The sequence below is a fragment of the Ambystoma mexicanum genome, chromosome 5q, assembly GCF_040938575.1.
Source record: "Ambystoma mexicanum isolate Mex_15411 chromosome 5q, UKY_AmexF1_1, whole genome shotgun sequence".
Taxonomy (NCBI): Eukaryota; Metazoa; Chordata; class Amphibia; order Caudata; family Ambystomatidae; genus Ambystoma; species Ambystoma mexicanum.
The window spans coordinates 617,667,771-617,694,280 of record NC_090933.1 but is presented as its reverse complement, the minus strand read 5'-3'; the positions used below and the strand labels follow the sequence as shown (position 1 = coordinate 617,694,280).

The 26,510-nt window shown below is 45.6% G+C and overlaps 1 protein-coding gene across 2 annotated transcripts in view; it reads left to right on the top strand.

The window, feature by feature from the left end:
• Positions 1 to 26,510, top strand: part of NSMAF (neutral sphingomyelinase activation associated factor) — a 2,198,666-nt gene that overhangs the window by 907,180 nt on the left and 1,264,976 nt on the right. The window contains exon 11 of one of the 2 annotated variants that reach the window (XM_069621092.1): positions 1,088 to 1,159. The exons of the other annotated variant lie outside the window; for it this stretch is intronic. Coding sequence (XP_069477193.1) covers positions 1,088 to 1,159 — 72 coding nt within the window. The remainder of the gene's footprint in view (positions 1 to 1,087; positions 1,160 to 26,510) is intronic. 2 annotated transcript variants of the gene reach the window in all.

Sequence of the window (26,510 nt, the reverse complement as noted above, 5' to 3'; positions counted from 1 at the left end):
ACCTTGCATATATCATATTCACATTCTTTTAATATATTCAATATCTGATAGGTCACTTCTGCAGCTGTATCGATAATTAAGATAACCCAGTCCCTTCCGAACATGTCGGCTATCTATTTTACTAATTAACATTGTCTAGAGACAGCTGAGGTTCATTTTAACATCTGTGACTTGTTTAATGTCATGTTTCATGAATATTCCAGCATTACAGTGTCACGTAATTCTGTTGTAATTAAGTGTTTGCATAATTATATCACCTCTTTGAACCCAATTGGAAGATGACGTGTTTGGTTATAGCTCCTATTCTGTACCTAAATTGGAAACTTTTGAGAGTAGTCCCTGAGCCTATTCAGCTGAGAATCTCAGGAACCCTCTTCGTTCATCTTGATGATTCAATATTCTTTGAGGTATGGCTATCGGAAAAAGGTCCTGACTAATGCTTAATCCTTCACAGCCATGCAGGCAATGTGAACATTAGGGAACACAAACAATGCAGCCCAGTTATTCTGAATAGAGTCAACTAGGCTTTATAAGGATATTTTATACAAAAACATGTCTGTCCGTTAGTATGTAAACATGTAGGGCTATTCCATGTTGTACTCGAGGAATGAGAAAATTATATATGCTTGATTCTGACCTTTTTTGATGATTCGACTTTGTTGAAAACAGTGTTTTATGCTTGACGCTGATTGTTTATGTGGTGCTGATTTGTTTAAATTGTTGTGCTGGTTGTTTCTTTACTCAAGCAATACCAGTTTCATATGTTTGATTCTTATTTGTTTTTCAAGATTCTTCTTTGTTGGAAATTGCATTTAATCTCTCACATTTACTGTGGAGTACATTTGTTTGTATTGTTTTTTAATACATTCCAAAAATGTATCTTATATGTAATATAAATATTTTTAATATTTTAATTTGTTCCTTGATTATGTGACTTTGGCTTGATTTCACAATCTTCCTTACTCAATCCAAGGACCTGTGGACAACCTGAAAACACTGGACCATGTTAATTCTTCCTACTTTTGAAATATTTAAAATGCAGTTTGTTTTTGTCTTTATTGTTTTCTAACAAAGATCTTTTTTTAAGAAACCTGTTCTCCGAATAAGGCTTGAAGATGTACGCCGTATTTACAAAAGAAGACACAGTCTAATGCCAATGGTGAGTGGAATATTCCTTAAAGAATCAGAAGTTGTGCAGTCTTCATATTAATGAACATTGTTTCAGAGAAGTGGGGAAGTAGATGGTGTTATGGCATTCCATAGTTTTTACCAAACTCATCTGACATTTGGCCAGCACTCAAGTGCTGCTATAATTTGTTCTATTTATGTATGAAAAGCAGCAATATTGTGTTCTTTTAAACTTTTAAGAAAATCCTGACACATTATGGTTTCTAGTCTAAGCTGAGAAGGGAGTACTTCTGGTTCTTTCCTGAAACGGAGTACAGGTTCTGTGTGCACATCTGAGAAGAATTTCTGAAGTGATTGTTATTTTCTGAAATTAAGGGATTCCATGCAAAGCGTTCAATTTCTTCAAAACAGAAAAGTGCTGTTGAACACATGACTTTTTCTGTTGGGTTGCTCGTAGAGGTGTGATGGATAGCCTTGGGATTAATGAGAGAGCGTTATTGTGCTGTCCTAGAAGCAAATCACGAGTTCCAAATGAAACCAGACAACCGTTCCTAAAAATTGTGAAACTAACCAACTGCAATTACCCAATTTACCCTATTGTTGGCGCTTTGAAACACATTTCTGATGTATAACCACCTAACAAATGCTGAATAAAATAAATTGGTGTACACGATACTCACGAGAAAAGGCCAACGTTTACATAGAAATACACAGTTAGAAATAAATCATCACTTTCATGGCAACTGCTTCTGCAGACCGTCTGCAAAATGCCATCACTGTATGAGAGGCCATTGAGCTACTTCTCAGAACCTGTACACATGATCCTAACCAAAGTTAGCACTAAGTGAGTGGCATCAGCCAATCAGGAGGCTGGGAATACAGACTTGCACTGCCAGTAATGGCCGTGTTCTCTTTCTACCTCATGAGCTACGCCCCTGGTTGCCATGCATTTTTCACCAACTGCTTGTATGCCCTCTCCCTCCATGTTCCACATTTTGCAACCCCATGCTCACGCCTACATACCATTCACACCTCCATCACCCATTACCCTCCTTTACCTGCTTCTGCTGCATCCCGCTCCAGTGCCTCCTCACGCTCCTTTAGATTGTCCTTTTCCTGTTTACCAGGTGCCCATTTCAGTTTATAGGTTTCTCTATAGGAAGTCAGTATGCAAAGAGCAGACTTCCAATTTAAAAAAAAAAATAAATCTTTCCAAACATTGACGGGCTGCTAATGGCACCTAGATCGGGGACAAGGTTTGGTGGTAATGGCCCAAAGCTCAGCTGGCGGACAGTAGTTACCAACAAAGTTAGTCCCTGTTACGCTCACCTGGTTCCCACAGGGGCGTAGATCGAACCCGGACAGCTGCGGCCTCCACCAGCGTGAAGCGTAAGGCAAAGATGACCGTTTGGACGGACCCCCTCAGTCTTGTAAGCTTGACTCATAGAAATATTCTCCTGTAGATGGAGAAAGGTATTTAGCCCCGTGGGTGTGAATGCAGACCCCCCTCCCTGCTCCCGTTCTCCCCACTTGCCACCTCCGATATTCCTGGTCAGTGTTCTCACCTTATATTTTTGATTGGTGAGCTCTCCATCCTGCGTGGCAAGCAGGGGCGCGTAGATACCAGTTACTTCACTGGTTTTAGGTGTTGGGGTTCTGGACGATTATTGAGTCCTGAGTTTGCCAAGTTTTTAAAGAGTTCAAAATGTCCAAAGTTCACTCTTGCACTCCCTGTTGATTTGCGGCGGCAAATTCTGTCTGGAGGTTGCTGTTGTCGTTCAGGTAAGAGTCTGTATTACCCAAACTGTCCTGTAAAGGTGCGTGAGAATTGCTCACTCTCTTTTCCTTTTTTCCTAGATGCGGCGTATTGAAGGATAAAGCCTCCGGTGATAATCAGGTAAGTCTTGTAATATAAGCAATTGTCTTTTTAGTCTCTTTAGGCTCACCTTGCTTTTTTGTCTTTTCCCCAGGTGTTGAAAATCACCGAAAAAGTGATGGAGGCAGCGCCGAGTCGGAGATGCTGTGGGCTAATGAAAATGGAGTGGCGCTGTAGCTGGGATGCGACGCGTGCCGGAAGAAGGTTCCTTCAGGCTCGGAGTGATGCAGGATCAGGCGAGGAATCAGATTAAAGTCTGTAATCTAACCTCTTCTTCTATTTTCCTTTCTCTCCTAGGGGCTCCGTGTTCGAGGCGGGCGCGGCAGAAGGCTGGAAGCAGGTTTGCTTACACGGTGAGCGTCACGCTGCTAAATGCAGAATAACACGAAGCGTGTGTTGAAGATCGGGCGTGGTTTACATAGCTTTGAAAGTAGTCCCAGGTAAGAAGTCCCTAGAACCACACCCGAGTGAAAAGTAGTCCTTGTGGAAAAATAGTCCCTCCAGGTCTCACGTTGGCCTAGATGCATGTGCAGCATGGTCTGCCTGAGGTAAGTGATGACTATGAGCCTGGCGCCCTAGGCGCCAGGACTGATTTCTACTATGAGCCTGGCACCTAAGGCGCCAGGACTGAACCCATATAGCCCCTAGCCGGGGCTTCTGAGGTTTACACAGATGTCCGGATGCCTGCCTCCGGGGCGAATGGGCTTGGTTCAGCTGCCCGGGGGTAGGCATCATGACAGCCCCCTTCCTCTGTGGTTAATGCTACATTGCTATCTGCATTATTGGACTACTCTAGCTTAACATAATCAATATGCCACTTGACCAATGTGTCTTCAAGCTACAAGACTGACCTAGTCCAACCCCTTGCTCAAAAGTCCCTTCCAAAAAGCCATAGCCTCAGTAGAATTAGATTTTTTTTTTTACAGTCTTCAATTATCAAACATGGTCTTTACAGCGAGCCAGGTGATGGCAGAAAGTTGAGGCGGCAGCTTTTCAGCGAAGTCTGCTTATCTTGCTAACAAACTACATGTTTAAATCGTAAGGGGTGTCAAAAAAGGCAGTCAGAATTGCCAGAAATGGTTGAGAAAATATTAGCGGCGCTTTGAGGCAAGGGGAAACAATGTGCACCTCCAGAAGAAGAGTTTACAACTGCTAAATCCATTTCGGTGTAGTGTTGACGAGGTAACCAAAAGAGTGTGGCAGCATGGTGGCAGGAGTTAATCAAACACCATTGGCGGGCTCCCTGAGCATTAAAGATGTCACTCCAAAGACCTTATGACAAATCTGGACAATGTGTTGCTTCTCCCCAGGGCTAAATCTAGAGATATCCCTAAAGCCCAAAGACCTAGACTTTAAAAAGTCAACCTTGAGCACTGAAGTTGAGAGAACTGTTAATAATACTCTGCTCAAATAACCAACCCTCGAGGAAACCACGCCTCAGAACTCATGTGACACTCCATACATGTTCTATAATTGTTCTGTTTGATTGTATGTCACGAAAAATATGTTGTAGGAAATATTTAGGCTGAATTTATGCTTATTCCTTCTTTGTACATTGATTGTTTGGCACTAAGAATTTAAAGTGCAACACGGCTATATTTTGTTTTATTTTGGTTACACACTGTATATATGTGTCACTGTAAATTGGTCGCTAGACACTTGTACCATATAAATTGTTCTCTCAATACACTTGGTTGCATACGGTCATCTTCTTTAGTTTGGCAGCCATAGGGCCCGAATTAATAGAGGCATTTGTACAAACTATAGAAACAGATGTAGACCGCGACCAATGCAGAGAAATGTGAAGAGCTCCTCAGTAGTCCCCTTGTCTAAACATCCAGTGACGATTCAGACAAAGACAAGGCAGGAACAAGTTTATGCCCCCATCAATCTAAAGAGGGCCACATAGAATTTGTAAAATGGGAAAGGGGGCAACCTTTTCTTTGTTGGCATCTCCCCAGGGGGAGCCACCTCCTTTGACTCTAGGGAGGTTAACCCAGCTAAGCAAGACTCTCCCTAGAGGTCTGGGCAATTGTGACCTCGCTGAGAGTGACTCCCCTCTTGCAGACAAGGACTCTGATTCCAACAAGGAACTCCTTGTCTGGAACTCGCTATCCGCCTACATGGGAATCGGAAAGAATGTTAACGTTATTTTGGATTGACCAAATAGTGAAATTTCTTCAGACCATTTGCATTCAGTAATGCTGGACTCCACGTGAACGCCACAGTCAAAGAGAAACGACACCCCCCTTTTGTTTGCAATGAGGTACAGTAAAAGTCGAAGCACCTTGAATGAGAAGGAGAGAATACTATGCAGAGGCGATCCTCTGATGGGAAGACGTCCTGGAGGGGTGGAGCCATGTTAGACCGCAGAGCCAGTGGTAGCGTGCAGAGCGAATTAGACGTTTGCAAGACGCCGAAAGGCTGGCTACTGACCAACCAAGAGGCCAAGTTTGGGAGAGCGACAGGGACAGTAAAGCAACAGTCTCCCCTGGAGGTGCAACCACACAGAAACCATGGTGGGCTTGGGCCCGTTAGCTGATGCTGAAACGACACTCCAGATGAGAGCCCAGAACCTGAGCCCTGCACGAGAAGTGGAATAGCTGCTGAACCAAGGATCAGAAGGGAAGCAAAGACTCCCAAAAAGTTAACATTGTGGAGAGGGGCAAACAGAGACTTTGATATTCAAGGCTGGGAAAGCCATATGGGTTAAGGGAGCCAGATAAACCTGAATATAGACAAAGCAAGCCTACCAGTGGGCCAGAGGGCATTGGGGAGCACTGGGGAACTGAAAGGCATTGACACCCAAGGCTGGAGAGGCAACAAGGGTTAGGGGAGTCCTGAAAACGCGAATGGGCAGACGCCGTACCGATGCCCTGCTAGAGCAACCCTGACGGAGGGGAAAGAGACTTTGGGGAGTTCGAGAGACCTGAAATGTAACGTGCAGAACTGGGAGAAGAGAGAACCTGGAGGGTTCGAATATTTAAAAATAAGACCATGACACTGCCAAGCGTCAAGCAGGAAATGGTGGAGTTGTGTTAAAGCCATGTATTTCCTGTGGAAAAGGAAACCTATGGAATCTATGTAAAGACTTGAAAAATTGGCGTATCAACCATACGGATAAACTGAGAACTGGATTATAAGAAATTGTGGAACGTGCCACAGGAGTAAAAGGAATCCAAGTGTTTGGCACGCAGAAGTCCAAGACCATGGACATTTTTTCTTCTTTTTTTTTCAAAGTGGTAAAGCCAGTTAGTTGATTAAGATTCCGACTAAAGACTGTTTTTTCCTTTGAGCGCCATTAGTTTTAGTTTTTTATGCAGTGAACCTCCTTGATAGTGGTAGGGCTAGATAGGCGTTTTCATTATTTTTTTTTGGTTTATTTTTAATGCAGTTCATTACAAACTTTTTTTTTTTTAAGAAAGAAAAAGGAAAAAAAAGCAAATTCGAAAAAATTATTCAAGCAAAAACACAAGAGACAAATATTTCTCTAAAAACAACCAATACTAAAAATGATACAAAGGCACTAAAACTATTTCATTACAGATGACGTTACTTCCATATTCTATGTATATTGACTTTTATCCAGATCATTTAATTATTCTTGATTAGAAAAAATGTCAATGCAAAGACCAGCTTATTATCTTCTCCGCTCAGCATTCTCTTCCACCAGGCCTCTCCACTCAAACACATTTTTTCTGACTTCATGCCCCCGATGCTTTGTTCTTAGTAGTTTTAGTTCCGGGCAAAAGATCACACACTCCTTTTTTTTTTCCTCATGTTTTGTACCTCTTTTATGCCAAACAGGTTCATTCTGAACTTTTAGAAAGATCTTTCTGCAAGATTTACATGGAAACCTCTCCAAATATTTTGGCAGCTTGTCAACTGCTTTTGTCTCCGGAACATAAATCCGCATACAGTATGTTGAGCTCTCTGGTCACATGTTTCTATCCAATCGAGCACCCAAGGTTTTCTGTTCACTGCATCCGGATTGGTTGTCAAAGTGTCTTTGTTGGTATTAAGTTGCGTAAGGATCCCTTTGCAGTTTTGCATCCATTTGCCGAATACGCTATCAGAGTTGTTTGGTGCCGGAGTGTTTAGGATTTCAAACTGCGGGAGACTATCAACTCCAATTACCTTCCTGTACAGGGCCAGGGTATTCCACATGACTCTCCTCGCATTGATTGATGTTAATCCCATTTCATATCGAATGCAGGTTGTGAGCATACTTTGCGGGAACTGTACAATTAATTTCCAAAATATGTTTTCACATTGTGACCATGTCACAAAGGGGCACCTCAGCAAAGCTTCAGCCCCATGAATCAGAGCTGGAATTACTTTTGATTTATAAAAGTTTACGACTGGCTTTAGAGAACATTTCCCAAACTTTTTATGTAGCATTGCTTCCTGAACAGCCAATTATTTACACTTCAGCTTGATTTTTTGCGTCATTGGCGCATCAGTAATATTGGAATTAAGATTCCCAGATATGGAGCATGAGTTAGGGCAGTTCAATGTTTCTTTTCCCAGTTTACATTGAAACTTTTTTTCTTGTTTTTCCCCTTGTGACCTTTAAGATTTTTCAGGTACATGATCTCTGTTTTTGCTACATTTATCTCGAGGCCATTTCTGTCGATATATTCTTTTAATGCTGTCAATTTACGCTGTAGGCCAATTGGGGTCTTATCCAAAAGCCTGATATTGTCAGCGTAGATAATCCAACTCGCTTGGTTTCCATTGATTTTCAGCAGAAACTGAGACTTCTTCTAATGCACTACCAACATCCGCTACAAACATATTAAAGAGTGTTGAGCCCAACGGGCATCCCTTGATGTTTTTATCGGGACTGTTAAGGTACCATTTTGGTCCAAGCGTATTTGGATCTGTGTGTTAGAGTGCAATTCTTTAATAGCCATAATCAGGCTTAAGGGGCAGTTCATGTTTGCCATCTTGGACCATAACAGCTCCCTATTGACACCGTCAAATGCGTGAGCTAAATCTACAAATGCCAGATAGACTGTTGTTCCCATCCTTATGGCTTCCATCTTCAGCAGATTTAGTATTAACAGGTTCAGCCCACAGCCTACTCCCTTAACGAATCCCGTTTGTCAGGGATCAAAAGCACCAGATAGTTTAATCCATGATGTTAATTGATTAAGAATATGTGTGGCGAAGATCTTTCCAACCACATCCAGGAGTGCTATGAGTCGATAGTTTTTGAGCTATGATCTTTGCCCCTTTTTGAAAATGAGTACGATTATCGCTGCCTTCCATGATGAAGGTATCCTGCTCTCCTTAAATAAGAACTTAAAAAGAGTGTCACAGAATTCTGCCCACTCATTTGGGTTTTCCTTGAACATTTTGTTCGTGAGACTGTCTGGTCCAGGGGCCCGAGATGAACTAATCTGCTTGATGATCAGGAATATATCATCTCTCGAAATCAGGATGTTCCAACTTGTAAGGTGTGGAAAGACCGGTACAACACTTGAGCCATGCTTTTGAATAAGTTTGTATAATGGCCAATCCATTGTTCCTCTCTTATGTTGCTCTGAGTTGAGCCTTGCGGCACTACCATGTCGTTAATGAGGGCCCAACATTCTCCAGTATTTATTTTCATCAAGGTCTGCATCATTCTTTCTGCATCAAGTTTCTCCATGATGATTTTGTGCCCACATAGCCAATTTTTGTACTTCATCTTTAAGCTTTTTTTCTCCTCACCCATGTTTGTGGTCTGACTTTTTACTACAGTCGTTATTTTCTGGCATAGTTCTCTTTTTCGTGACAATTTCTGGGCTGTACACATGCTTTCTATATCCTTATTTTCCACAACAGTTAATTCCTTACATATATTTTTGAAGGAGAGAGCTATATTCTATAAGGTCATTGTCTTTCCTCGGTTCCTTGTTATTTAATTCCTTTGTCAAGTTCATGATTTTGACATTGTTCAATCTGAGTCGATTTCGACCCGGTACCAGGTTCAAAGAATGTTTCCAAATTGTGGACAGAGCAGTCCTTTCCCCTTTCATGGTCATTTTCACAAGATTGTGATTACTTTCTAAAGTTTTAACTACCTCAAGACTGCTAATATTTCTGGCCATGATTTCTGAGAAAAAAATGTATCTAGAATCGTACTTTGGTTGTCTCTTTTCCAGGTTACTTTTGGTGGAGTATCGCCCTGTATGTTTCCGGTCATCAGAAACATGCATGTAGCATCCATTTCTTCTAGCCAGACTGTTTTTAAAGCAGTCTTCGTGTTATTTTACATTTTTCTGGCTTTGTCATTCTTCTCTGTTGTGATAATCTCCATATTCAAGTCTCCACATAGGATATTTTTCGGTTGCGGATCATTGGTCATTATGCTGTCCACCAATTCACACATCGATGAATGGCATTTCCCCTGGCAGCTTGATGTTGCCAATAGACATTGATGATGTCATCACTATGACTTTTTTCATATTGTGATTCGATTGTGTTTATTTGTATGTATGATGACGGGTTGCATGTGTTCAATAAACGAAAGCCACTTTCTAACTTGATCAGAGTAATTAAAACCGCCATTTGGCGTCCTTTTAATCTGTTGATTGCAGGATTTAGTGCAAGTTCATATCCTTCAACGCTTGTTGGCTTTACAAGTCCAATGATTTTAAAATTTCAGAGGATTTGTTAAACAGGTAGGCATGACCCTACGTGTTCCAGGAGCCCATCTGTAGTGTAGTAACGCAGGATTCTGGCCATTAGCTAGATCCATTCAATGTTGAAGCTCCTGCTAACCAACACCAACTGTCTCCTTCCATTTCTCTATCTGTCTCTCCTTTAAAAGTCTTTTTTTTTTTAGGATTAAACCTGTTGCAAAGGAACGTTATTTTTATTTGTTTTTTTGCTTGAAGCTTCCTCTTCTGAGTTCATTTCCAGTTCTTTTGACTCATTAGCTACTTCTTCCGGTGCTTCCTTCTTTTTGATTGCTCTTTCATATGTTCTTTTAAGTTTGCCTTGTTTGAAGTTGAAGGCATTACTTTTCCAATTCTTTACACAGTTTTTAGGTATGGTCTCAGTGCATTTGATTTCTCTCAAATCGAAACCCAACACGTGCATATCTTCAAGACATTCCAACATAATCTCACATTGTTTTTGAATACACATGTAGTATTACTCGATCCAGCGTGTTCTCTTGTATAATGGTTCAATGGTCTTTGTCGTTTGACAAGATTGATTTCAGATATAGAATGTGGTGCAACAGTTGCAGGACATTTTACCTATTTAATAATAGACCATCTCACTTGAAATGATTCTTTCTAGTAAAAGGCAGTGGGCAGTCTCCACCTTATTGTTCTTTGTCAATCTGTTTTTATCCACAGAACCTTTCAAACGCGTATGTACTCTCCAATCGTTTTCAGATTCCTTCTTGTTCTCGATCTTTACTTTGTTGTCATTGTGAAAATAAGTTCCAGCCCGTGATTCCTTCCCTTATCTGGCACATATCGGATTTGATTGGAATTTTAGTTTTTGCGTTTGTTTTCTCAGTGAGACCCACTGTCTTGATGCATTCCTTTGTCTTCTCTTCTCAATTGTCATGAAGCAGGCAGATCCCATTTAGTTTCCACCCTTGACTGTTCTCTCCATGTGAGGGTTCTTCGATGGGGTTGCATAGATACATATACGCTTCATAGTTTTTTTTGTGGTTCTTCCACAATTTCAATTCGATGGGACGAAGCATCTTTTTCTTCAGAGTCAGAGCACCAGATGGTTTGCTTTTCAGGCGACATTCAGCAACATCCTCTTCTTCCTCTGTATTGTATGTTGAGAGGTTCAATAACTCTTCTGTCGATGTAGCAACTTCTTTCTCCTCTTTTTGATTAATATTTTCTGTGACATCTTTGTCAAGTTTGTCCACCACTTGGTTCATTATCTTTGGATCTTCCTTCCCAGACTTTATTTTCTTATGATTTGATGTTTGTATTGTTACGTTCAAGGACTTGATGTTCCTTAAAAATGTGCAGGAATTTTTTGCATTTGGAATTTTTCCTCGCTGCAGATTTTTTGTCTTTCTTTTGCTTTTCATTTGTTTTTTTTTTTTTAAACTTTTCTTTATTGGCATGATGAGAGAACAGACAACACGGTGCACGAGATATACACAGATGCAGTTACATGGATGGTTATATGGTGCATGGGGAATACAAACGGAGGTAGAATTTCAGTTTTTACAGTTCAGTGAGTCACAGCAATGGCCTAGTTTACTTCCTCAAGTAACAGTAGTTCTAGGTCCTCCTTGCTGTTCAGATAGCTACAAAATTCAGTCCATACATTCTTGGGGCGAGAGGGCAGCAGGAAGGTATTGATGTAATCCTCCTCACACGTTTGAGTCCAGGTGAGGGCCCTCAGCCACATCTCGAACGAAGGGGGGGGAGCGGCACTTCCAACATTGTAATATGCATTTTTTGGCCACCATGGTGGCAACATTCAAAAACCTGGACACTTTTCTCATTTCAGGCTCGTCCCACAGGCCGAACAGTACAGCTAATGGCTCAGGAGGGATGTGGGACGCTGTTATTTCAGAGAGAGCGTCTATTATGGCTTTCCAGTACGGGCCTAGTGCGTCGCAAGCGCAAAACATATGTATGTGATCCGCCTCTGTAGATTTGCATCTGGAACAAGTGTGAGCCTGGCTGTGTGCGAATCTGTCCAATCTGTGCGGTGTGTAATATAATCGATTCAGGAGCTTGTATTGTATACATCTATATCTGGCGTTTAAGGAGGTGGTGCGGGTGTGTATGCACATTTTCATCCACATTGCATCAGTGTTGGGCAGGCCTAGCTCGCGCTCCACATGTCGCGTGCTGTCTGTGGCACATCTTTAGGTTTGGCCATCAGCATTTTGTACAGCGAGGATATTACCCCTCTGGCCCCGGCCGGGTTGGTTATATAGTGGATCTCAGCCGAATCTGGGGGTTCGTCGGGGTATGAGGGCCACCAGGCATGGACTACTGCTCTCAACCTGAAGTATTGTAATAGTTCCAGCGCAGAGCCAGAGTGACCGGGACGCCATGTCTGCGGGGTGATAAACTTCCCTTCAGGGTATAAGTCAGTCAGGGCTCGGTATCCCAAGTCATACCAGTGTTTCATTAGGAGTTTGTCGTGTGTGGGGCTGAGGCCTGGGAACTGCCAGATGGGCAGCCATTTGTAGTACGGGTGGTGGCCAGGTTGTGTATGTAGTATTCGTTTCCAAGCCATGGTTGTTGCCGCTACGGGGTCCTCTGGGGTATCAGTATGAAATGTATGATGGAGTATGAGAGAGAGGGTGTTAATCCCTTCACTTGCTAGTTTTTCGAGTTTCACCTGAGGGGGAGGATCAGTGAATGTGTAACAGTGTGTAGCTTGTTGGGCTTGCGCAGCGGTCCAGTATTTAGCGAAGTCTGGGGCAGTGAAGCCCCCATTCTCGTATGGAAGAGTCATATGCTTCCACTTCTTACGAACCGCGCCAGAGTGCCACAAAAATTGGCCGCATGTAGTGTGTAGGTCCTTGAAGTATCGTTTCTAGGGCCAGACCGGCACATTAACAAAAACGTAGAGCAGCCTAGGGACAATTATCATTTTGATTAGGGACAGTCTGCCCGATAAGGAGAGCGGGAGGTTGCGCCATTTCGACATTTGGGCCTCTGCAAGCTGCGCCGCAGCCACGTAGCTGTCGGCCAATAGTGAAGATTTAGTGAGGGATACCTGGACCTTTGAGATATCTGATGCCCTTCGGTGACCAGCAGAGGGGGAATTCACATGCTGGTTGAGAAGTGGTCAGCGTGAGCGGGAAGATTTCAGATTTGATATAGTTTATGGTGAAGGCCGAGAATGTGCCGATTTTTGTTATGTCCCGTGTAATCGGGTCTAAGTGGACACCCGGGTCTCTGATATAGAGGAGTACATCATCTGCGTACAGTGAGATGATCTCCGGGGTGTCACACAGACTTATACCTTTACGTATGTGTTTGTCTCTGACATTGTCCGCCATGGGTTCAATAGCAAGTGCGAAAAGTATCGGGGAGAACGGACAGCCTTGGCGGGTGCCCCTATAGAGGGCAAAGGGGGCAGAGACCCTGGAATTGACAAGGACTCTGGCCACAGGGTTTGTGTAGAGCAACTTGATATATGATATCATGCGTGGGCTGATTCCCATTTTATGAAGTACAGCCCACATATATTGCCACTACACCATGTCAAATGCGTTCTGGACATCAAGGGTGACCGCTACGGCGCTTGCGTTGGGGTCAATTCTGGACATGACATTAAATAACCGGCGGATATTGAGAGCTGTGGATCTGCCGGGTACGAAGCCACTCTGGTCAGGGTGAACTAAGTGGGTCATAATGGGGAGGAATCTATTCGCAATAATCTTAGCAAAAATTTCATGTCGATGTTAATTAGAGACGGGGGTCTGTAGGAGCCGCATTCGTCCAGCGGTTTGCCCGGCTTGGGAAGCACAGTTATGAGCGCTTCGCACATGGATTGGGGTAGGGTGTTCAACCTGAGTGATTCGTTCCACACCTCTAGGAGTCTGGGCGCCAGAACGGCTACGTGCTCCAGATAAAACTCTGAAGTGAGACCGTCTGGGCCTGTTGCCTTGCCCTTCGGACAGTTCAAGATGGCTGTGGTTATCTCATCGAGGGTGAATGGAGCTTCAAGCTGGTTGCTGGATGCGCGGGAGAGGAGGGTCATGGGGATTTGGTCTAGTAGAACATCTGTGTCTTGTGGGCTGTGTTCTTGCTGGGGGCAGTATAGAGTTGTGTAGAACGTGGTGAATGTCTCGAGGATGCCTTGGTCGGACCAGCACAGGGCGCCCCCTGCGTCCTTGACGCAGTCAATGCGGGTCCTGCCATCCTCTGCACAGACTAGTCTGGATGGTGTCCTCCCCGCTCTGTCCCCCTCCCCGTATTTCCTGGCTGCTACAGGACGGGCATGGTATTGTATCTCCCTCCAGGCATGGGTCTCAAATGTTTCCAGTTCCGCTCTAATCTGTGCCAGCGTGGTCGGGGAAGAGGCGGAGGTGTACTCCCTCTCAAGTTCTTTTAGCTTCGCTTCCGGTGTCTGCAAGCTATTTTTAATGACTTTGAGGACCCCGGCTTCTCTAGAGATGCACATCCCCCTGATGAAGACCTTGAATGCCTCCCAGCGTACCCCGTCAGATGTATCTTGTCTGTTGTTTCAGTCAAAGAAGGTGTTCATGTCGGCCAAAATATCAGCTTTAAAAACTATATCTTGGGGGCCTCTGATTTGAATTTCCAGGAGGAGCGGGGGGGCTGGTCCTGTCCTAGGGTAATGCGCAGTGTTACTGGTGAGTGATCCGAAAGTGTGCGCGGTAATATCTGAGTCTCTGTGGCCTTGCCCACTATGCCGCCTGATATGAGAAACCGGTCTATCCTGGATAGGCTATCATGTACCGATGAGTAAAAGGTATACTCTTGCGCCTGCTGGTTGAGAACTCGCCATACGTCTTTAAGGCCAAGTGTGTCCATGTGTGCATGTAATCTATGGGCCGCACGTGATGTGGCTCTACGGGCAGTCCCGGATCTGTCCAGCTCATTGTCCAGAATTAAGTTCATGCCTCCACCCCCATATGATGGGAACACCAATATACTTCAAGAACATCGTGGTGATTGCGTCAAAGAAATCTGGAGTGTCGAAATTGGGGGCGTATGTGTTCACTAGGAGGCATTCCATATTGGCGAGTGAGCAGTGAAGGATTACATATCTGCCTCGGGGTCAATGTGACTGGTGCGCAATGAGAACTGGACTGATTTGTGTATTAGAGTGAGTACCCCCCTGTACTGGGTCGAATATTTTGTACAGTATCTATTGTTGCCCCAGGTCGGGGTGAGGTATGTCGCTAGGCGCCCCAGGGCATGAGTTTCTTGGACGAAGAGTGTCATGATGCCTGCCCCCGGAAGACCAGACCAGGCCCAGCAGCCACAGAAGCAGGCATCATGCCACTTGGAGCATGCCCAAAATCCCCAGTTAGGGGCTGTTTGGGTGCAGTCCTGGCGCCTATGGCGCCAGGCTCATAAAGATAAAGTCAGTCCTGGCGCCATGGGCGCCAGGCTCATTATTGATAACTTACCTGAAGCAGACCATGCTGCATACTCACCTGAGGCAGACCATGCTGCATGAAGACTCAAGCCAAATGAGGCTTAGGAGGGACTATTTTACTGAAGGGACTATTTTGTTACTTGGGTGGGGCTGTGGAAGAATACTTACCTGGATCTTCTTCCGAGGCTATTTAAACCACGCCCGGACAGCCACACGTGCTTCGCGTTATTCTGTTTGCTGCAGCATAACGCTCACCGTGTTTTCAGCAGCTCCAGTCTTCAGCCACGCCCGCTTCAGTCCTGGGAATCCTGAAACAAGAAGAAAAGAAGGATAAAGGTTAGAACAGGAGTTTTAACTTTAATCCTTACCTGAATCCTGATCCATTTCGCCACGGAACTGAAAGACAGAAGTCTTTGAAGCATCGCTTCGCATTCCTATGGCGCCGCGCTGAACTCACCTGCTTGGCGGTACTTCAGCATTCAATCACGCTCTCTCCATCTCGCGGCCGCCCTCCGACACCTAAGGAGACAAAGACAGCAAGGTGAGCAAGGGGACTCTCTTAGGCTATACAAGCTACCCCCAAGGACTTACCTGATTTACCACGGGAGGTACTCACCTCATCTCGGGTCGGCGCAGTCAACTCTGCTTCATCGCCGAACCCCGGCCCCTAAGGGGAGAAAGCAAAGACAATACCAGTTACCCCCCACAAAACTCACCTGATTTACCACGGGGGTCTCACCTCATCTCGGGTCGGCACAGTCAACTCTGCTTCATCGCCGTACCCCGGCCCCTAAGGGGAAAACCACAATAGACTTACCTGAATCTTACCAAGTGCCATTTGGAAATCTACGAGTGGATTAATCGGCAACCTGCAAGGAATCGGACAGAGTGCAGATCAGACATTTGAACTCTTATGAACAATTGGACTTTAGAGTCAATACTGGAACTCACCAATTCCTCTACGCCAGTGAAGTAACTGGTCATCAACGCGCCCCTGCGGTCGACGCAGGATGGAGAGCTCATCCTTCCAAACCATCAGGTGAGACTAAGGAGGGGACATCAAGAGTGATCTGTGGGAAGACAACGGGAGTGGGGAAGGTGGGTTGACACTCAATTCCACGGGTGGTTAATTCCTCTTCTCCTTTGCAGAAGAATATTCTTGCGAGCCAGACAAACTAGGCTGAGCGGGCCAGTCCAGTCAGTCATCTCGGCGCTACACGTCACGCTGGTGGAAACAACAGCGGCCCAGTTCCGGTCGACGCCCCCGTGGGAACCAGGTGAGCGTAACAAAGAGTATCTTAATTCCATGCCTCTTGGCATAGGCAGTTATCCTGCGGGCTTTGGTGAAGTTACTCAGTCCATGAATATTCCATGTCATGAAATTAAGTGACATAGTGTCGCATTATGGGACATCCCTGCAGTAGTATTCATTACCATTCCATAGCTTGCGTTCACCTGCTGTACAGGTACACTGCACTGCAGTCATGTACCTCCCTGCCATGCCATTTTCCTTTAATCCAACCCCAACAGTGCCACCCCCCACCCTCACTGCCCAACCCCAATATGCAGTGCAGCCCCCTCCCCACCAAACAAAGGTGCCAACAATTGAACCGTCTCCCACCAGGAGGTGAAGGTCAGAGGGCCGGATCCAACGTGGATGTGCCCTCATCCCAGCCCAACAAGGGCCAAACATTAGCAACAACCAGATGAAATTAAACATTGCAACTGCAGCGGGGAGCGCTGATGCCGTGCGGCCGGCATTTTAAGCATGATGTAGGGCAGCAGTGCTGTCCCGGATATGTTACTGCGGTAGACGGATTTTGCAATCGGCCCCTAGAGCTAGAAAGCACTCTCGAGCTGGGCAAATCCGCAGGAGAGGGTAGGACCCATGGCTAGCTCCTGGCATCAAGAGGGGAGAATGGGCAGTGTATACCATCCAGGAGCCAGCCTGCGTCCCAAATGCATGTGATAGGGAGCCATGTTTGCTGAGTAGACAGTCAGGTTGCCATCGACACATCATCAAACAAGGATCAGTGGGTATGATAAGTCTCCATGAGCCACGCTGCTCCTGATTAGCTGTCGTTGGCGCGGTCGTTTCTTGGGCCGTGAAGCGGTATTTGCAACTCGATAAATTTCGCCGCTTCGTCTGGGACAGTGAAGAAATCGTTTGCCGTTGTGGGTGATTTTGAGTCGCGCCGGGAACAGTATGGCATATGGGATGTTGCGCTCCCAGAGCAGTTTCTTAACGCCAAGGAATTGACGCCTCTCCTGCTGTACCGCCACTGAGAAGTCTGGGAAGATTCTAATAGTGTGGGCCTCAAATCGTAGCTCTCCCTTCTCACGCGACAGGCGAAGAATGAGGTCTCTGTCACTGAGTATGTTAGCGATGATGGGCCTGGGGCTGTCGCCCGGCCTACGGCGTGGTGATAAGGCCCGGTGAGCTCGCTCCACTGTAAAATATGGTGAGAGGTCCGGATTATCCAGCAGGTCTTTGAGTAGCTTTTCCACTGCATCTTCCATCCGCCCCTTGAGGGCATTCTCGGGAACTCCAATAATGCGCAGGTTGTTTCTGCGGGAGCGAGACTCCAAGTCATTGCATTTCGCCTTAACACTCTTCATGTCACGCGACAGGGAGGGCACAGTGTCTTGGAGCGTGTGTATTTCGTCCTCATTGGCAGAGATTCTATTTTCGGCCTCAGTGATCCTAGAACCCACCTGGTCCACCCGAGTTTTTAGTGAGGCAACATTTGCGTTAATGTCGTCTAGTTTTTCATGAAAGGAGGCAACATTTTGGGCCATAGATTCCATCAGCGTGGTGAGATCTGGCGCTACAACACCATGGAGAGGGTCCGGGTCGGATTCCTCCTGTGAAGATGACGTGTGGCCTGGCTCAGCCTGCGGAAACCGATTTAGTAAACTAGTCCATGGTACCCCCTTGGCAGCACCCTTGGATCTACTAGGCATTGCATCAGAAAGAAGCTAGAGTATGGTGCGGGCTCACCGGTGGAGAGGATGGTGATGTGGAGGGTATTCGCCTCAGCGGGGCCGGAGGCCTCCTGCCAGTGTCTCCGCATCAGCAGGGTGCGCAGGCCGTAGCAGAGGCAGTGAGTTGCGGCGAGGCTGCAGTATGAAGTATCGGCTGTGGATTGAGGAATACCGCTAAGCGAGGGGGCAGTGATGGCTACGGCGTGTTGTCACTTAGTGTGCTTAGATTTCTTGCATCTTATCCGCCGTGTCGGGCCACAACGGGGGGAACACCGTGCGCAGCTCCCTCCGCTCCTCACCTGGACCGCCGCACGGACGGTGCGAGCCCCAGAGTCCTCCCAACTGGGCGGCAGCCAGCCCATAGCCGCTAGTATGGTGTCAGTCGCGGTAAAGGGCACAGCCTCCAAGTACAGGGGGAGGTGGGCCGCACTCCAGCGCCGGCCCCAGCCGCACCTCCGCTCGCTCTGCGCGGTCCCCCGCAGTAGACGATGTCGGGTCTCCACAGCACACCCGCTGATGCCACTGAGGGAGGGGAATCAGGGCTGCCTCTGCAGTTGTTACGGCGTCGGCTTCTGGGGAGGGAGCCAGGCGAGTGAAGCCAGAAGTCAGGCGAGCGCCAGGCCCTGGTGCGCACACGGTCAGCAGTCACCAAGGATGTCACATCTAGGCCCTTGAAGGTCGTATCGGGCCCAAGCTTGCACAACACACGTCCCGCAGTGTAGGCAGCAGCTCAGCCAAGCAGTGATGTTGGATAGCGAAGGAGACCGCAGATGTAGCCGGATCGATGCCTGCCCGCACAGAGCTGAAAAGCTAGGCAGCCATCTTGGGCTGCTCCACAGCGCCCTGCTTTTCATTTGTTTTGATGTCTCCACAACTGCCTTTTGGGATCCATCCCTTTTTGATTTTTCAAATATTGCAGAGCTTTCGTTAGGTTTTGCAGTACAGTTTTCCACATTTATCGTCTTCATTACAGGATTTAACACTAGTTCCCTCCACGTTGGCATAGGTTGAGGGTATAGCAGTTAGCACATCAGCTGGGCACTTTTGATTGGTTGTTTCACACTTCCACACGTGACCTGGCTCTGTTCATGGTCTTCCAATGTGTCACTATTGCCTACATTTCCCATTAATGTGAATACATTTCCACACAGGTGAGTTGGGTGGTGATTTAGGAATATTCCCTCGGGAATTACCCAGGGCAAGTGGTCTATTTTTCTTGTCCTCACTTGGAGCTTTTGGCTGTCCCACATTTCCTGCGCTCCACTCACACTTTAACATATGCTCTCTTTAGAATGGCCAAGGCATCCCTTGCAACCTCAGTGAGCAGCCTTTTGTCTTCTCCATTGTTTTTAAGGAGGTCTTTAAAGGATAGTTCCGGGACTTTTTTTTTATTGTCCCTACGGGTCGGCCATGTGTTTGTAAGCATAAATCGGTAGATCGTAGGAAACTTTCCTATGGACCTTACCCGACTTTTCGCCCATTATCGCACTCGAAATCAGCCTCCATTTTGTGATAATCCTATCATTCCGCCGCATCGACCTGGCTCACCTGCCTTTGCGGCACTAAATCAAATCCCCCGCCCCTGAGCCTGACATCAGCAGACGCGTACTGCCCATTTCAAGCACGTCACGTGTCAACAATCGCTGCGCCTCAGCTATTGACGTGTTGCCATGGAAATGGCAGGACGCCTCTTTCCCCAATAAGTATAAACAGACCGTTTCACAACACACAGCAGCAGATTTTCGATTCCATTCCTCTCTCTGTGTTACTTTGAGTATTCTGTGACTCGTTTCAGTGCTCTGGTCAGCTACCTTCGCCGCTTGTAGCCCGTGTGAACACCTGTACCATCTCTGTAAATTATTTTACTATCTTTACCGCACAATGGCCACAATAATGCCGTATATGTACGAGCCCGAGTACACCGAGGAAGAACTACTGGAAAGTCAAGCACGCGAAAACGATGGGGATTCGGACGGCAGTTGGGAGGACCAGTCAACGGATGAAGAGCCTGGACCATGTCGCATGGACGGCGTCTCCACCTGGTGCACGTGCAATCGGTGCGAGCTAATGCCAACTGAGGAGGAGAACTGCTGCTGCCGTGAAAATTCCGGGTGCTTGGCCTACATTTCGGAAAGCGAGCAAAGTCTGCAGGAAGGCGAGCAAAGTCCGCAATGCATCACCGAGCTGCCAGAGTTCAGGGAAGCCTGCCTCTCACGGACCGTGTTGAGGATGATGATGGTGCTTATGCACGAACTTCACGGCACTGTTCGTCCGCGTAATCCGAGTAACGAGTAAGTATACTCTGTTTGTGATGTCAGTGATGCCACCACTATTTCATGGTCGTCTCCCACATATAAAATTACATTTACATATCATTCGAACGCATGTAAATTTGTTCCATATAGTGCATTTTCTAGATATAATTTTTTTCTAAGAAAAATGACATGTGTTACCTGAATCGACATTGATAAGAAAGTTTGCTCAGTTTAATACAGTTTGCATCTTTTTTTTTCACAGGTGGTACAGGCTGGTGGCCTATCGTTGCTTCACTTGGTGGCTTCACGGGAGGCTCGGACACCGCGTTCGGAGAGTAATACCTGCCTGTGCGGTACTTGCCATTAGACAACATTTCCCCAGTGACAGTGGACAATACCGCGGATTTTCCCTCGATGTGCTGCAACCTCAACTTTACAATGTGTAATGTTTATTATTTATGTTTAATTAAAATCTAAAATAAAGCCCAACATATATTTTAACAATGGTTGTTTTGATTTTTTAAATGAATCTAGTGTATATTCTCCTGGGAGGGTGAGGTATTTATAAACTCACCCCCCTGCATTCCATGTAGTAGATCCTGCAGCCATCCTCTTACATTCAGTTAGATGGCCTCTCCTTGGTGAGGCCCTGCGGCAAACGGGTCTTGTCTGCACGACCACCGCCCCGATCCACCCCCCGCCCTATCAAAGGCAGTTCGCACCGGGGTACTTGTGCTGGCAAGTGGAGCTGTCAGGGAGCGATAAAGGCCAAGAGGTGCCAAAGACCATGTACACTTCAAAGTGGTCTATAGAGCATGGGTTGTTGTTCCCATGTCTACCTCCAGACCCCGTGTCTCCTGCCAAGCATCCCCCCTCACGCTGGACGGCCCCCTGCAATCCACATAAGTGTGTCTCCATTCACGAGTCTTCCTGTGTCTTGTCTGCACGACCACCGCCCCGATCCACCCCCCGCCCTATCAAAGGCAGTTCGCACCGGGGTACTTGTGCTGGCAAGTGGAGCTGTCAGGGAGCGATAAAGTCCAAGAGGTGCCAAAGACCATGTACACTTCAAAGTGGTCTATAGAGCATGGGTTGTTGTTCCCATGTCTACCTCCAGACCCCGTGTCTCCTGCCAAGCATCCCCCCTCACGCTGGACGGCCCCCTGCAATCCACATAAGTGTGTCTCCATTCACGAGTCTTCCTGTGTCTTGTCTGCACGACCACCGCCCCGATCCACCCCCCGCCCTATCAAAGGCAGTTCGCACCGGGGTACTTGTGCTGGCAAGTGGAGCTGTCAGGGAGCGATAAAGGCCAAGAGGTGCCAAAGACCATGTACACTTCAAAGTGGTCTATAGAGCATGGGTTGTTGTTCCCATGTCTACCTCCAGACCCCGTGTCTCCTGCCAAGCATCCCCCCTCACGCTGGACGGCCCCCTGCAGACCGCATAATGCCACGACATATACACGTCATTCATTCACAAACACACCCCTGTTTCGAATTCTTTATAACCCACTTCATATTTCTAATGAGAACTTCTTTGCGCTTTGCTAGTCAACCCGTGAAGGTGCTGGTTATCTGCTCTTCGTCTCTGTGAACTTCCGTGACCACTTTGAGCAAACTCGTCAGTTTGCAACCTGTGAACTGCTCCCTGTTCTACGACAAGAAACTACTCTGATCCCTGCATCTAACTGTTTGTTCGTCAAGGTAAGTCCATGTACCATAATCATTTTGCGTCCAATTTTTTAATTTATATCTATTTGCTAGTAGTCATCAAATTGCATCCATGTTTTCTTTTCGTTCACGACAGTACATGCAAGGAACTAGTCACATGTTCTGAGTTTAGTCAAATTACTTTTTCTATTTTTTGAAAGTTATTGAAATACTTATCCGCATGTGAATAACATGTATAGTTCCAAGAACCAAAACGGACCTTGCATTGAACCTTTTATGTGTCATTTAATGTTTTAACACATTGGTATTCATAGAGAATTGTTGATCTTTACTTTTCAGAACTTTCCATAATGCCTGCCTGTTCCATTGGCGGTTGCCCTTCGAAGACCCATAACAAATCTGAAGGTACTATAATGCATGTTTTCCCTAAGACAATAGATCAGATAAGAGAATGGGTCCGATATTGCGGATATCCAGCCTCTGAGATAGAAAGTAGAGTCCTAGAAGTCTTTGCGGACAAGAGGGGTGATCGATACCGCATCTGCAGCAGGCACTTTAGCCCAGACATGTACTCCACATCATTGCTAATAAGGACGAAAACACCGCGAGCGAGGCGAAAATTGCTCTCAACCGCTATTCCCACTCTATTCGTCCACATCCCTCCACTGGTGAGTCAAGTTTACGTATTTATCTCTCGGCATTGCGGTAGTGTGTAGCATTAGCTAACAATAATTTCCCCATTTATGTATCCACTCAATATGAAGGCTGAAGATTCTCCATCCGTGTCGTTATTGCAGTCATCAGCCACTTCAAGCGCCTATCGGGTAATCTTACTTAGCTATTCTGACACTGACTTGTTTTAGGCATGTAAATCAATAGTTTTAATTGATCGTGTAATTATTTTACCTAATGGTACACCACAGTACTCGTCCTCTAGTCTTTGTTTTCAGTTATAATTATTGTTATCCAAAATAATGCAAGTACTGTCTTTCAGGGAGATGCTGAGGAGTCCAACGCATTGACGACAACCGTAGATGTCACTCAGATGCTCGAGGTACGTTTCCGGACAGTTCCATCGATGGAGATCATCAGATCTTGCATTCTTGTAGCGTGATTGTTACACACAATGTTTCTTTCGTTTTTAGCCATTGGTATGTCCTTCTGTCGTCGCCCTCCTATGTGTCTTCTTTTTTCAATATTGTGTTCATTACTAATGAAAGTCCTATGTTTCAGGGAGTCGATGGAGCATTAGTCCAAGAGGAAGGGGGAGCATGCAGTTACGGGTCGGCGCAACAGCTTGCAGAAGTGTGCACCGCAGTTACAGCGTCCCTTGATGTTCTTATGCATTTCGAGGTATGGATACTGACAGATCAATCATGCGAGATCAAATGACGTGATTACATCCGCTATACTTCCTTCTTTATTAACGCAAGTACTATGTTTCAGGGAGCTGACGGAGCTTCTTCAACAAGAACATCACCCCTAGTAGTTGATGCAGATCTCTGGGTGGTGACACTTCCAACGATGGAGCAAATCGAATCATATTTAGATATCCATTATTTATTTTAGACAACTGATCATTTGTGCAGGTCTATTTAGATGAGCCGTTGACGCCTGCAGAAAGTTTATGTTCTTTTAAACAAAATAGAAAACCATACTAATGCAATTACTGTGTTTCAGGGAGTTGCTGAAGCGTCATCTTCAATAATATCATCAATGGAAGTCTATGCGGAGCCCGAGGTATGGATCTTGACAGTTCAATCTAACTAGATCAACAATGCGTGAACTATTGTCGTTTGAATGTTCTACACAATGCGTTCATTCGTGTTTTGCTATTGAGATGTACGTATGGGTATTGGTCCCCAAGTACATTTTGTGTTTTCAATATTATTATACATACTAATGAAAGTTCTATGTTTCAGCGAGTCGATGGAGCCTCAGTGAGTGATGGATGTGCTTATCATGAAAGTATAGTCGTTGCAGCGCGAGAGTAAGTGGAGACATGCACACACGAGTCGGAGCAACAGCGTCCAGATGTTGAAGTTCGAGGAAAGAAAGTTTCAAAGAAAAGAAAGCAAAAGAAGGTTAGTGTCCTGTTCACTATATTATGTTGTCTTTCACTGTCAATAGTTCAATACTGTAAGTTGTGTTTAAACTGAACATCCCTTTTCTAATCTGTCCTCTAGTTGCGAGTGGGTGTAAGAACTAGATCTACACAGACAGTGAAGCGAACGAGAGATGTTGCTTGTCAAACCTTTTGGCAGGGACTTGAGACTGGAGATGCATCGTGCCAATGGGAAGAATATGAAGTGATTGACAACGGAGCTATACCACCACCAGCCATTGATAGTGAATGTCCTCCTGGTAGTTTGGATGCAGTCGTAGATCAATTCACAGAATCCACACCCGCAAAAAATAAGAGCACGCAAAAGTTGAAGACATTGTTTTTTTCTCCCATCTCCGGACAAGGAACAGATGTTGCAATGGAAGAGAATGAAGTGGACGACAATGAAACACCATCAATATCACTCAGCATAGCGGAAGACGATATCAGAGATTGTACCTTTCATGCGAGTGACATGTCCTCAACGTTACAGGCCGAACCAGCTGGGATGCAGAGTGACAGTATAAGGAAAGAGGCCAAATTCATTGTATTCGATAGCTGTTTGATGGATATTATTATGATGATGAAATGTGGGCATTGGGTTGGTGGGGAAGTATGTGGGGAGCCATTGATTAATGTGACTCGTGCAATTCGAGGCACTAACCTTAAAATACATGCCACCTGTACACAATATCATCCGTTCGCATGGTCTGCACAACCCATGCTGGGGCAACTGCCAGCAGGCAATCTACTTTGTGCAGCGGCCGCACTTTTTAGTGGTTCAAGTTTTAAAAAGTTACAGTATTTCTTTCAGTTTGTGGGAATCCATTTCATTGCGAAAAGTCAGTTCTACAAATACCAAACCGATTATCTATTTCCAGCCATCAGCGAAGCTTGGAGAATGGAAAAAATGTCAATGGAAAGTACATTCGCGGGCAAACGCTTCAGGCTAGCCGGTGATGGACAATGCGACAGTCCAGGATTTTCAGCCAAGTACTGCACCTACCACTTTCAGGACATGGAAAGTAAGAAAATTGTGAGTTCGGTGGTCGTGCAGGTGTCACAAAGTACATCCTCAGTGGCCATGGAGAAAGTTGGCTTTGTAGCATCATTGCAAGAACTACAATCGCGGGGAATGGTGATCGACCTGATAGCCACGGACAGACACGTTTCAATTGCCAAGACAATGAGAGAACAGTACAAAAATATAAATCACCAATTTGACGTATGGCATCTTGCAAAAACAATCAATAAAAAATTGTCGGCTGCAGGAAAAAAAAAAGATATGCAAGGTATTTCACAGTGGTCCAAGTCAATCAGCAACCATCTTTGGTGGAGCTCAAAAACATGTGAAGGGTCGTTGGAAATTCTACTGGAAAAATGGCGGTCAGTAATGTTGCACTGTAGCAACGTACATCAATGGTCGACAAATGAGCATTTCCACAAATGTGAACATGGCCATTTGTCCACAGAGGAGGCACGGAAGAAGAAGTGGTTGATTCCTTCATCACCCACTCACAAGGCCATTGAAAAGATTGTATTTGATAAAACTATAACAAGAGATTTGAGGGGACTCACGGAATTCTGCCACACAGGAGATTTGGAGGTGTTCCACAATATGTGCCTAAAGTACAGGCCCAAAAGATTGCATTTTGGCATGGAAGGCATGATAAATCGGACTCTTCTAGCGGTCTTGGCACATAACCATAATGTTGGCCGTCAACAAAGTAGGACGACCGGAACTTTAGGGACGCTTCGCTACAATAAGGCCTTCACTAAAAGAAGTAAACAATGGGTGATCAAACCAGTGTTTGAGGATATGCAATATGAGTTTATTGAGAGACTTATCGTAGATGTCCTCGATAGGCACATACATGGAGTGGTGAACGAACCTATGCAGGGGACAACTGCATTGCCACCCAACATTGCCTCTGTTCCATGTCCACCTAAAGCAGAGCTCATTGAGAAATACACATCACGGTTTAAATGATTGTAATTCGATTGTCTGTTCTCTCGAGTCTCCTCATGTTGCAGGCCCATTGCAATTAAACCAAACAGTAATATAAATCATTTTTACAAAAATTATAGAATGTTTCCGTATTACAAACACATGGCCGACCCATAGGGACAATAAAAAAAAAGGCACGCAGACAAGATGCCCTTACACTAACTGGAGCTAACTAGAAATGTGTGCTCGCTCAAAGTGAAGGTCAGCTGCTTTGATGTTTTGCTCGGGTGGCGGAAAGGCCCACGACCCAATATAAGGTTCTATTGTGATTTGACCTTGACAGGCCGGGACCATCCTGAAAGACTAAGAAAAGATAATGAATAAAATTTCAGAAACGAAACGATGAGCCACGTTCATTAGAAGAAGTAACGTCGGCAAAGAAGGAGTGGTGTTTCGGGTCTGCCCTACA